Consider the following 14,172-nt stretch of genomic DNA (forward strand, 5'->3'; position numbering starts at 1 on the left):
ATCAATATGAGTCCTATATGAATATGCACTGAGGGTACCAATAGTGGGATGACTAGATTTTTTAATGTCGGCCCTATATAGGGCCAATATAGTCCAATATATGGCAAATATAGGGTTTATATTGGCTGAATAATGAATATCAAATATCAAGATAATCTGAAATTATGTAAGGCCGATATTGGTATTAAAATGGCTGTAAAATATTAGGTAAATCGGACAATTGTATACATGGCCAATATCAGAAAATAACGGTCCTTTGAACCCATATTGAGCCAAGATTCGTGAATATTGGTCCAATTAAGGCCCAAGTTATTTTGCTGATAGGGTTGTTAAATATTTTGGTTATCATCTTTTTTTGTGCAAAATGTATTTCCATATTTTTCGGTTTAGAATTTAAAATTTATTATGAACATTCTACTTTTTTATGTAAAATCTAATTATTTCGTAACTAAAGTAGTTTTTGTTAAGAGCCTCTGAGCTTAACAAGTTGCTTAGAGTTAAATTTACATATGAATTGATTTCGAGTTGCATTACTACATTTCAATTATTCTAATCTGTCTCTACAACCAATATTGAATTCATATGAATTTGCAACAAATTATTTGAGAACATAATTCGAAACAATATTATCTGCATTGAAACATTATAATACACTACTCATGGTTATTTTAATACATTAATATTTGATGTAATGATTACAATGTTCCGGATACATTAATCGTTTATCCCGATTTGAGTTTCAACTCATTTGTATAATCTAACTGACCAAAGTATGTTATCAAAGCTTTATATTAATTAGGTTTGTGTTGAAATCAACAAATACTCATCGTTATAAGAAATATGTACTATTTTATAAATTAAATTTATGTTGTAGTATTAAGAAAAACGGGGTAAGAGTTTTTGTTGAACTTAATCTTCCAACGTGTACTTTATACTGATAATTTGATCAACCGACAAGGGTGGTTTCCCCCTTAAACCCAAAAAATCAGAATTATTCAATTTTCTGAAGAAAAAAAAACACAAAATAACATTGATAGATTAATTGCTATATCAGATACATACTAAAATTAATTATAATAATGCTAAGTAATAAAAAATTAATAACTTTCATGTAAGTAAAGAGTAATTATAATTAAGGAAGAGAAGTAAAAACAAAAAACCACTAACCAAAATTTCTGAAATTTTTCCTGTGTATTCGCAGAGAAAGAGGGCAGTTTTTTGACCAGTATTTACCACGTTTAAGAAAAATAAATTTCTAATGAGTGAAATTCAAAAAATTATAGTGACTGTAGCTTAATTTCGTCCCCTTCAAATACTGGGTTCTTGCGATGCCAATGGCTAACGGTAACATTAAAATCGAAAGAAATGAAATGAAAAAAGCAACAATTGAATAGTTTGTTTATTGCCATGATGCCAAAAACAGACAAAAAAATGCAGTAAAGAAAATAGTTTTTAACAGTTTCGAGATTTATCAGGAAATGCTCATTATGTTGATCACTATTTTTTGCCACAAGTTAATAACCATAAGACCTCATGTTCCGCAACAAATTGAACTATATAAAAGGTGACAATATGAGCGTGTCGGACAATGCCAGCCAAACTAACGAAAAAGAACATTTCTTAAATGAACCTACTGTCAGGAATAGCGTGTATCAAGGTCAAGAGATCTTGGCGTCGTAACTGTTGAAAAGGGATGATTTTTAACCCAATCAATTTCAAAATGCATCTGAATAAGTTTTATTATGCTATTGTACTTTTGTATATCATGACTGTTGCATATTAAAGCGCCATCTGTTGATGTTTTTAACTATTTTTTCTTATACCATATCTTTCATCTCTCTTTTTGAATACGCAGGTTAAATTTTCAATCATTCCGACAAGTCTCAACGAGATAAGGTATACTTTGTGCTATGTATTAATAAAGCAAAACAACTTGAATAAAGCACAAATAAAGTTATACACAGTAAAAAATTATACACAATTATAAAGTTATACACAAATTACGATAAAAAGTATCGGCACTCAGGGTGCCAGTAGATTTTAGCGTGAAATTTAACGGAGAAGAAAATCTGATCTATCGTAATTTTTACAGTAATATTTACTGCAAAACCTCTGAATCACTGTAATTAAATAAATGATACTGTAGAAATTACGGTATAAAATTTTATGGTAAAAATGATTCTTACAGTAAAATGAATTTTATGGATGATGCACGCAGGGTGTCAATACCTTTTAACGTAACTTGATCCTGAACTTTTTTACAGTATAGGAATGAGTTCCTTTTCTACTGCTGGTAAAACCACTTAACTCGTGTTAGTCTCCTTCCTTTTCTACTGCCATTTTGTGTTTAAACGCTGAGGAATGTTCTTGGTTATTGAATCGAAAGTATAATCTGACCATTTCTTTATTTGTATTTTATTCATATTGTTTTTTTTTTTTATTTATTCTCACAAGTGGTTTTGCTTAAAGATTTTAAAGTCAGCCTTTAATTTCCATTTTTTTTTTTTTATGATTTAGCTAGTTTTTGATTTAAAAAAACATTGTTTTTATTAATTCTGATTTAACAAAAATCATTTGCACATGAACAATTTTGTAAGTTAGCAGTATTTCTTTGAAACCACAAATAAATAATCTATTTTTTTTTCAGTTACTGTCGCCACCAAAGAATGGGGCAGAGTTCGAATGCAGCATTTACCTGTTGAAGGCTTAAGTGAAAGTAGTTATCATCGTGGTCTTTACCTTCATGTAACGCCTAGCTCCCCGGATGACCTGTCAAGAATGCAAATTTATCTAGATTGCAAATGGCAGGGTTATTTTATGATGCCCCTGTCCTTATTTCAAATGGCAGAGGAAGCTGAAAGTAATACACTGAAGGCTGTAAGTAAATTTTAAATGCATTAAAAATAAGTATAAAATTTTTAATAATTGCAATTATACCAAAGAGACTTCATTGAAAATTTTCTCTATTTACATAAGTTGAGAAGAAGTAAAATTGAATTTAAAAATTAAAGTTATGCAGTAATATACTTTAATTTTCTGCTTAGCTATATAAATCAATGCAGCGATTTCAGCTTTTACTATTCAGATATCTGAAACTGTTAAAAAACACATCTGAATATAATTAGTTTGATTTGTTTAATTAGTGTTATAGAAAACTCTATAAAAATCATATTATTTTTTAAGAATTTCTAGAACTTTTTCGTGTTAGATTCAAAGTATTTTTAAGAATTAATTTTATTCTTATGAATTTAGGAAAATCCCATATCGGGAATATATGGTTAAACCTGTTTTAAGAACCCAAATATATTGTCAAATCTCTCAAAATTGCTCAATTATGTTTAAAAATTAATGCAATTTCAAACACAATAGTTTTCGCGGTACGAAGTAGTTTCTGATCACATTTATAGTTCCTGATTCAATAAATGGTAACTCATGTTTTATTTTCAGCTTGATTTTATTATTTAACTGATATAGTATATCTATAGTTAGTATAAAGAAATCCAACATACAATCAATCAAAATTACACTATAAATTTTAAAGCAAACCGTTTGAAACTGGAAAGTGCAATCGTTTCTGTGAGGGTAAGGAACAGAGATTTTCAAAAATGTTATTTTGAGAACTTTGTGAATATCGTCAATACACGACATTTTGTTACTTTTTAAATTATGAGTTTAAGCTTATACTAGTACTTTTCAAAGGCATTCTTGAAAAATCTTTTAACGAAATAAGAAATTAATATAAGAATGGTATACCCAGTATAAAGTTTTATTCCGCTTAGTAAATTAGTAAAATAAACGGAGAAGTGAATATATATTTAGGCGCCCGGTGGCTGAGCGGTAGCGCTTCTCGCTGTCGTGCCTCAGGTCTCTGGTTCGATCCTGGGCCGAGCAAGGTTGACTCAGCCTTTCATCCCTTCAGTGGGTCGATAAATGAGTATCATATGGTATGGTAATGTTAACCAAGCATGAGTACCAAACATGCTTGGGAACTAAACACTGGGGGTTCCGCGTTCGGCTGTCCACCTGACCGGAACATCTGCTCCTGCACACCAGAGCCCAAGGTCAAGAAAACTGAGATGGGCACAGTAGGCCTTGGCCCTCTATGGGCTGTCGAGGCCACTGAGTTTAGTTTAGAATATATATGTAACAAATATTGTTTATAACAAATATTGTTTTATTTCATCTATTCAACTGCGTGTGTGAACAAAAACTTTCGTTTAAATTTCGAGCAATTTTTATGTCAGAAAAGTAATTTTAGGATATTGTTTACTCAGAAAAGAAGCATAATCAAAAATTTTAAGTCATGATAAATTTTATCAGGTTTTTGACTTTATGGGAACACCAAAAAACTCGATAATTTTTACTGAAGCGCTTTGATGATGATTCCAAAAGAATTAACAGCAAAATATAGTTTTATAATGTGTGATGAAATTGTATAAATGTGGTAAATATTTCAAAAGGTATTTTATCATGATACCTCAGAGCATGGCATAAAAACCAGTTACTTTTCAGTTTTGCATTTTTTACTAAATGTGTGGTAATAAGAACTATAATTTTTAAAACCAGAAATTTCTCGCAAACCATTACCATATGAACGGAAAAGTTACCAAGTGAGCTGTATAATTGTGATTTTTATTATCAGAATTTTGGAGGTTTTTTTCTCCAGAAATGACATTAGCATACATTACTGTAACTTAACCTTTTTTTTCCCTCCATGTTGCTTCACATTTGAAATAATGTTTCATTCTAAAAAGAGTGAAAAAGTCCTCGTCACCAAAAAATAGAAACAATAACGTATATGACTCCACTTAAATTAATTTTCATACGTATTTTTTTAAAAAATTGGGTAAATTTTTAATAAAATTTATGAAAACATTTAAAACGGAGTACCAATGTAGTAGTTTAAAAGAATTAATGGATAATTTTGTGAATTAAACGCGTTAGATCTATTTTATGATTTAGTTTTAATAACTCACTAAAAGAAATTTCTTAAAAAATATATGAATCACATACTTTTTACATTTTTAGAAAGCTTGAAAAGGCAAGCAAAAACAACTATATGTTACAATAGTAGGATAAAAAAAAATATGAAACTTTAAAAAAAATAGAAAACTAAGTTAAAAAATGCCATCAAGAAATAAATATATATTGTAACAAAACTTCACCAGCCACAAAATTCCTTAAATAAACATAAAAAAAGTTTTAATGCAAATAGTTTTTCATGCCATGGATACTGTTTCGGCTTATGAAGAATCCAGAATGATAAATGCGAACCTAAAGAACTTAAGATGTTTTATTTCTGAAAGCGGCAGTCAAAAACAAGCGTCATTTTCTTCTTATATCAAAAGAAAAACTGTCATGAACAATAAGAACGTAGTACAAAAAAATAAGCTGAAAAATGTTAATGTTCTTTTTCCTTATCACGTAAAAGCTCTTTTCTTAGTGTTCAGCTAATGTTTCCAAAGTTTCTGTGTGTATGTATTAATTTTATGTGAATCTAAAAGTTAAAACATCTATTTATTTATGTTTTGAAACGCCTTTGATGCTTTATTGTTACATTTGTAAGAGTTGATTAAGTGCTTGAAATTCATTATTTACTCGTACGATTTTTATTGATAAAATGAAACCGTTTGTCCGAGTATGTGTGTAAATACTTTATTATTTTTTCACATGCTACTTTGCAGAAAGCGAAATTGAAAAATTAACAATGTAGTGTTTTTGATATATTTCATTTCAAACGTTAGTTATAAATATTTGCGTTAAAAAAAATCTCTGTAAAAGCATTTAATTGTTTAGCTCCTTTTATTTCATGTAATATTTTTTTAAATAAAAGTTAATTAGAAAATCAACAACTTGTTAAAAATCAATGATAATTGTTAATTTTTTGAAGATTTATTAGATATTTGAAATTAATTCAGTAAAAATTTCGGATCAAACTACGGAGAAAAGTATTTTTTACCGTTACATGTTACGGAACAAAAAATCTGATATACCCAATTTTTCTGTAATACTTACCCTAAAATCCCGAAATCACTCTAATTAAATAAATATTACTATAAAATTGTTGTAAAATATTGTACTGTATAATATTATACGGCTGATGCTTCCAAACTGCAGATATTTCACAAATGCAGTTCAGTTTTAATAAATCCTAGTTAAAATATTATTTTAAAAACAAAAGTAAATTGAGTAATAAACAAAATAATGCATTTGAAATAATTCATTTTTAATATTTACATCTTTATATGTCAAGTCAAAGTACTCTGTAAATGCATTTTAATTACTTATCTTGTGTATTTTTATAAAATATTTAGCCTTTAATTACTTAATACTAATTGAAACAAAGAATCAGAAAAGAGTTGTAAAATAATAAAAAGTAACTAACTATAAAAATAATTTGCATCTTTTATCTTTTTAACATGGGATTTATGGTTGAAAATTATCGCTAACTCATACAATGTGCAAGATGGAAATCAAATTATTTCTCCACATATTCCATGAACATGTTATAGTAATATGAATTTACAGAAAGTGAAATTAAGTAATAAAGTATATAGTGAGTTTAAAATAGTTTTTAACAACAGTAAGCAATATGATATGAGCAATAACGAGAACTAACAACAACGAAAAAAACTATTCTCATCCCTTACATGCTAGCACTTTAGGGCAAATGTACCTGTCGGAAAAATAAATCGTCGGGCATGTTGTGAGAATACATTGTTGAGCAAAAGTGCATGTCGGAAATATGATTTGTTGGGCACATGAAAATGTTGGGAGATACATTGTCGGGCAAAAGTACATGTAGAAAAAATGATTTATTGGGCACAGGAAATAGTTGGGAGAATACATTGTTGAGCAAATGTATGTCGGAAAAATGATTTGTTGGGCACACTTACCTGTCGGGCAAATTAACTGTCGAGAAAATGAAGTCGGCCTTTTGAGTTGTCGGGCAGCCGAGTGCAGGGCAAATGACCAGAACCATTTAAAACATGTTTTTATGTCACTGAGAACATTGTATTTCATTTCAAGGTTTAAAATCCATTTTACTATAGCATAAAAAATAAAATTATTCTACCATTTGTTCTGAATTTCAATATATATTTATTTGAAAGGAATTGCACGCTTACTAATAAAATTATTTTTAAAAAAATCTTTGTAGTTTCTGTGACCGTTTGAAATGTTTTTTTTTCGAGTAGTGAAGTTTTATATTTCCGATTTTCTTTGGCATGTATTCCCTGTTGTATACTAAACACAAAACTATCAAATATTCGTAACGTAGGGATTCAAGTATTGAATTTCTGTTTGTCTCAAACAGGTCAGACAAAGAATTTTGAATTTCTTTTCAGTTAAATCAGTATGGAAATAAGGATGTAAAGCTTAAATAAACTGTTTCAATTCAAATATGTGTTTAAAAAGATAAATTGAAATTTTTTCGTTTCAATTTTTATAAGCAAATGAATTTTTATATGTATCATTCATTCAGAAAGCTGTTCCTGGTCTTAATATTTTGAGTTTATAAAAAAATTAAAGCAGAAAGTTATATGAAATTGCATTAGCTGACTCACACTAGCTGTTAATTATGATAAGTTACACTGAAAATGAAGTATGATCAAAACTTCTAGAGTATTTAAAAATATACCTAGTTTCAGGCTATATGTTAATACCAAAATGCTCAGTGACGTTTACGGAAGCGCTGAGTTTTATGAATTTTATAAAATAACAAAAGAATATAATTTTATAATCAGTGACAAAAGTTTGCAAAATTTCGTAATTTTATCATGATACCTTGGAATACAGCATGAGAACTATTTATTCGTTTAAATTTACTGTCAAGTTTTGTATTTTTTAAAGCGTGTGAGGTTATAATAACTGTAATTTCAAAACTAGAGTTTTCGGTAAACCGTTACCATATGCAAGGAAAAGTTTTACGAATTTCAGATATTTAAAATTTGATTTCTCAGGAACTATTCGACCGATTTTGCGAAATTTTTGTATTTTGTTTTATAAAATTATATTCTTTACAATGACGCAAAAATTGTGTACCATACAATTCAAAATGTTTATACCATTATCAAATGAAAATAAAAAATTTAAAAAGTTACTTAAAGTAATATTTTATATGAAATTATCTTTAGATAAACGAATTTCATTGTTTAAATTACTATTTGATGGCTTCGAATCATTTTTTACTTAATTCATTATATTAGGAGATGAAAAAGAATACTCAGTACTTATTAAATATTTTTCTCCAAATATAAACTCTGACTACTATGACCATTATCTTTTTGTAATGTTGTCCTTAAACAAAACAAAAAAAAACACTTTGTAATAGTAATTTCCTGTAAAATGTAGCAAAATAAAGTTACTTTCAAGTATAACTTAATAGGATGAAATGTCAATTTTGAGTTAATACTAAGACAGCTCTATTTCTTTAATATCCAACTTTAAGATAAGATATAACGTAATGAAAAGAAATTGTTGCTAAAGAAACGAAAGAAAAATAATATATTTTTCAACTAAAGCTCCAAAAAAATAAAATAAATGTAAGAAGTAACATCCAGGATACTATAAAAAATCACACTTTGTTCGGCTTTTAAGTATAGAATAAGAAAAACAATATCACGCAATAACTGAAAACCATTCTTGAAACCTCCATTAAAGTTCCATTTATAACCTAAAGAAAAAAGAATGTTAGTTCAGACTATAACGGTTTTCTAAAATAGCATATAAGATTTCAAGATAACTTTATGTGTCTCTCCTTCTATAAATAGACAAAAAATAAAGTTGAGATATTGTTATTGCAAAGCATATATACGCTGCAGTTTTTTACAGAAAGTGAGGAAACGAAAATAAATTACATTTCTAAATTAAAGTTAATATAATAGCATTTTTAGTTTCATTATACTAAGCATAATAATTTAGTACTACTTTTAGGAACAAAACTGCCAAATGGTGAATTGTAATGATTTCTTTTAATTCAGTGAAATAGTAATAAGTACTTTAATGAGTATTACAAACTTGATATTCTTGTATTAAGAAGATGGTAAATTTTAGATTTTGAATACACGTTTCTTATAATTTATAAGATGAACACCTATGTAAAATTTTCAAACAAGAGTTTTGTTCATATATATATATAGATAGATATCTAGACACTACTGGCCATTAAAATTGCTACACCAGAAAAGCGACACACCACGAACGTGAAATTTTCAGGACGGATAAAGCATGTTGTGGTATGCAAACGATTGGCTTATCAGCGCATTCATGCAAAGCAGCCTGCGGTAGCGACACCTACTATGTGTATTTCATAGCCGTTGTTGAACTGATGACCCAATTATGGGTTTACGATGATTAATAATTAGCTTAATCCCGTCTCGGCATCCACCTTACCCTACACATATCCTACAATGTGTATAAAAGAAGAGATTTGACAGTAAGTTTCTCATACAGAAATTGAATTCGAGCGCTGCTCTTGGGTAAAAATGTTTTTGATATGCCCCGTGTAAGCAGGAGAAATGCCTACCAGCACGCGTCCGAGTTTGATCGAGGTCAAATTGTGGCCTACTGGGATTGCAGTTCATCATACCAAAGTATTGTTGCTCGCGTTGGTTGAGATCCCATGATTGTTAACAGATTATGGAATTGATGAGTTCATGACCGTCATATGGAACGCCGTGCAATATCTCAGTGGCCTTAAGGGATCGTATAGCTACTCCCCGAACCCTGAGTCAACAAATGAGGTCATGTACAAGACTACAAGTGTCAGCACGAACAGTTCAACGACGTTTGCAGCAGAATGGACTATCAGCGCGACAACCATGGATTCGGCAACCCTTGACGCTGCATCACAGCCAGGAGCACATAAAATGGTGTGATCTATGACGAACCTGGAAGCAGGAATGGCATGACGTCGTCTTTTCAAACGAATCCAGGTTCTATACACAGGATCATGATGGCCGCATCCGTGTTTAGTGACATTGTGGAAAACGCCCATTGGTAGCTTGCATTCGAGATCGTCATACTGGCCCATCACTTGGAGTAATGGTATGGAGTGCCATTTAATACGCGTTTCGGTCACCTCTCGTTTGCAATGGTCGGCACTTTGAACAGCAGCCGTTACATTTCTGATGTGTTTGGACCAGTTGCTCTTCCTTATCATCGAGGCCTCCATAATGCTACGTTTTAGCAGGGCGATGCACGACCGCATGATGCCCGCCAGGGCTAAAGAGAATAGAAGGGCTGGTTCACTCCTTTGAAGTATCTCTTGCCGCGCCGATCCTCCGACGTCACTCTAGTCACGTCACTTTGGCGCAAAGCTCGCACTTTTACTTCAAGAACGGAGCGTTTGGCCTTACTAGCTCTAACTAATATTGGATCATTTCTTTTTGCGAGATATTCTAAGACATTTGTTATTTTCTATAATGACTTTCCTCAGTTTTTGCAGTGAATTTACAAGAATTTAAAACTATTATCGAAATGCCAGTTTGCGCGATTGCAACTTGCAAAAATTCTGATATAAAAACAAAAGGAAAAAGTATAATTTTTCGCGTGTTCCCTAAAGTAAATGAACAACTATGTAAAGAATGGATTCCGAAATGACACAGTTAATATAAAACAGCAATACGTTTATTCTGTCGTAAAGAACTTTTATAAAAATTCATTATCTAAATAGAAACCGCCTCGTTACTTCATAAAGAAAGGCAGGTGAAAAGAATTAAAAAATAGATAAAGTCAAAGAAAATTAAAATGTAAGTAAAAAGTATAAATAAAATATATAGTATATAGTTGAAATTCTCCTAATTTCATAACATATTTTTTAATGTAGTTATTCTAAATATTTATGATTTTTTTTAAAAATTATATTCTCTTCAATTTAAATATCTATAAATTATATCATCGTAAATTTAAATGTCTATAAACAATTGTAAAATTTCTAATGTCATTATGAACCTAAATTATTATTTTGTTTCAGTAATTAGCGTTTAAGGTTGATGTTTCCTAATGATTAAGTATGAACAAATTGCTATTAACGACATATTTTAAAATCAGGGATTCTAAATTTAACTTAACTTATCTTTATAAAAGAATATGTAGATAAAAAAAGTGTCGATATATGCCTTCATTTTTCTTAATAGTTAAAGTTAAAACTGAACTTTTTAAAATAAAGTATTTATCGTGTCATTTTCACCAACTAGCAAAACATTTTTATAAGTTTAAAATGGTATTTTTTTAATATAATAACCAAGAAAGTTTTTTTTGAACTATGTTTATGAACGGAAATAATGTGTTAATTACGTAAAGTTTGAAGGCTAATAACCAGAAAAAGTCTAACTTATTTTTACAAGAGAAAGATGCAAAGTTATCATATCTTTGCTTGCGATCTCCGAGATCTGTAGACACAGTGACGTCATGAGGAGGGAAATCGTAGCTTCAGCTCTGAGAGCGGAGTGAACTAGCCCTTGTATTCTCTTTAGCCCTGGATGCCCGCACTGTCTTTGACACAGAACTCGTTCACCTGTTGCCCTGGCCAGTAAGTTCTCGTGATCTCTCACCCTTGAAAACGTCTGGTCAATGGTTGCCGAATGACTGGCGCGCCACCACACGTCAGCCACTACGGTCGATGGATTGTGGCATAATGTTAAAGCTGCATGGAATGCTGTACCCGTCCATGCTATCCAATCTCTGTTCCACCCGATGCACAAGAGAATAACTGCTGTTATTGCTGTCAGGGGAGGCTAGTCTATATATATATATATATATATATATATATTGTATATAGAATACCTTTCATTTTGTATTAATGATAGTATTAATAAAATAAGATTTTTTTAAATTGATTTAACGTTTTCAAGAGGCATCGACTCTCAACCACAATGCTATTAAAGTTATGACCCAATTTACTGAAACATTTAAGATTGTGTGCATAAAAAGAGTGATTTGCATTGCACCCAGGAACTTTCTTACCATGCTTTTGTATCAATTAAATAATAAACTCACAAATCGATTAAATATTTTATTTTTCTCTTTATTAATTAAAAAATAAAAAGCATATTAAATAGAAATTAGGATAAAGTTCGAAACTTTCCTCAGCAAAAAGGAACCTAATTATATGTTATTTTCAAATTAATTTTACAATTAGTTAATTCTAAACTTTATTTGCTTTGCATTACATTTTTTTAAATTTTTTACCCCTGTGTTTCAAGCAAAGATTTTTCATGAAAAAAAATTTACATCAATATGAAATAATGTTACTTTATTTGAACATTTTGCTTTAAAGTCAAAGCGAAAAGTTCAATTTTCAATTACTTATAGATTCTGTACAGCAAAAGTTTGTTTCTTTATACTTCCTCACACATTATTTTAATAAACAGCCATCAGTTTCGATGTATAGTGTTATTAAAACTGGTTTTACCTCCATTAGCTAATTGTGAAATCATGTGCATGTTGTAACAGCTGCAGTGCTATTTAAGCGAACAACCAGTCAACCTTCTCGATTATTTAAAACGAATAGCAGATTGTTTTTATTCAATATTGCTAATGTGTTAAAGAGAAACTTGAAAGAATGAAGTTTATGAACATTACTGAATATTCCACTGATATATTTTCCTTATCCATTTCTTCATTACAGAGAATTTAATGAATTTACGCTGTTTAACAACTAAATTTTCAAATCTTCCCTGAAATCTTACAAGGCAAATAATTTTGCGTATTAAAGGTAGGGTATTATTTTTACTTAGTTTAAGCAAAAGTCGAGTTAAAAATTTTATTTTTCAAATAAACTATACTATTTACTTTAATCCATTCGTAGGTAATTTTAATAACACTTATATTTTTAATAAATTATTTTTCACACACTTACACAGAAATTAAGGACAAGATGACTTTTTTAATGTTACGTCAGGCGAGAGCCCCTGAATTAGACAGGCCGACTCATCATCTATTTTTGCTCCAAAGAGCTAACATAAGCACAATACTAACATAACGTTAACGTGCAAACTTGTTTGCTCCAATACTGCTTGATAGGTCAGCTCTGATAGTATAGGAGCCTTACATCAGGCAAAGTGATCCAAATCAACGCTAATAATCCCATAACATGGAAAGAAGTGAGCAAAATTAAACTAAACAAAATAGAAATTCAATGGTTAAAAAAGAACTTTATTCACAACTTAGCTTCCAACACAGTTTGACAGAAGGTCAAAACGGTAGAGATGTGTCGAATAACTGGTAGAGATGCGATCACCTCTAGTTACTATGCAGGACGGGCACCGTCTGAACTCACTGTGTACAATGCTGTCAACAAACTGAAGAGACGTGGAACTTGACAAACTGAAACTAAGACGCGGAATTGTCAACAAACTAAAGAGACTTCCATTCCTTTGCAAATTCGTAAATGTTGTTCAAGGCTGTTGATGGTGATGTGAAGAATCTTGCTTGAGTGACCCAGGCATGGGTTTAGATCCGGGGACTTGAATCAAATTTTCAGCAAAACACAATTCTCCGATGTGAAAGTCTCCAACAATGCAAACCTTCGAAAATTTTTTCCCTGAACTCAAAACAAAATAATATTAAATAAAAAATAATATTTTTAAAAACCACGTTTTTGTAGTGGAGAATATTAAGTAAAACAAATTTGAAAAACGAAAAACGTGGGGCGCATGAAATGCATAACAGTAATGTTATATTAGTGTGTGTATGTGTGCTCTTGAGAATATGTGAATGTATATCTGTAATTGTAATTGTATCTGAATGTGGATGTGGAATATGTTTGTGTGTGGATGTATGTGTGTGTGGATGTATATGTGGCTGTGCATGTGTATGAGTAAGAAAATGTGTATATGTATGTGTATATGTGCTGTTATGTATTTCATGCGCCCCACGTTTTTCGTTTCTCAATTTTTTTTAATTATTATTCTCCACTACAAAAACGTAGTTTTTAAAAATATTATTTTTTATTTTGAATTTTTTTATTTTCAATTTTTTTATTTTAAATTATAATTTTTTTAATTTTTATTTTATATTTTTTAAAAATTATTACTTTTCAATTATTATTCTTCACTACAAAAAACGTGGTTTTTAAAAATATATATTTTTATTTGGATTATTTTTCTTAGTTAATACTACTACAAGACCACTACTAAAATAATAGAACTTTCATTTTAAATTAGGGAT

General features: G+C 30.0%; 1 protein-coding gene across 6 annotated transcripts in view; it reads left to right on the plus strand.

The window, feature by feature from the left end:
- LOC107441317 (thrombospondin-4) overlaps window positions 1-14,172 on the plus strand; it is a 195,437-nt gene that overhangs the window by 161,949 nt on the left and 19,316 nt on the right. For all 6 annotated transcript variants that reach the window (XM_071179153.1, XM_071179154.1, XM_071179157.1 and 3 more), the window contains exon 3: window positions 2,648-2,877. In XM_071179153.1, coding sequence (XP_071035254.1) covers window positions 2,648-2,877 — 230 coding nt within the window. The remainder of the gene's footprint in view (window positions 1-2,647; window positions 2,878-14,172) is intronic.

This window comes from Parasteatoda tepidariorum, chromosome 3 (assembly GCF_043381705.1).
Source record: "Parasteatoda tepidariorum isolate YZ-2023 chromosome 3, CAS_Ptep_4.0, whole genome shotgun sequence".
Lineage (NCBI taxonomy): Eukaryota > Metazoa > Arthropoda > Arachnida > Araneae > Theridiidae > Parasteatoda > Parasteatoda tepidariorum.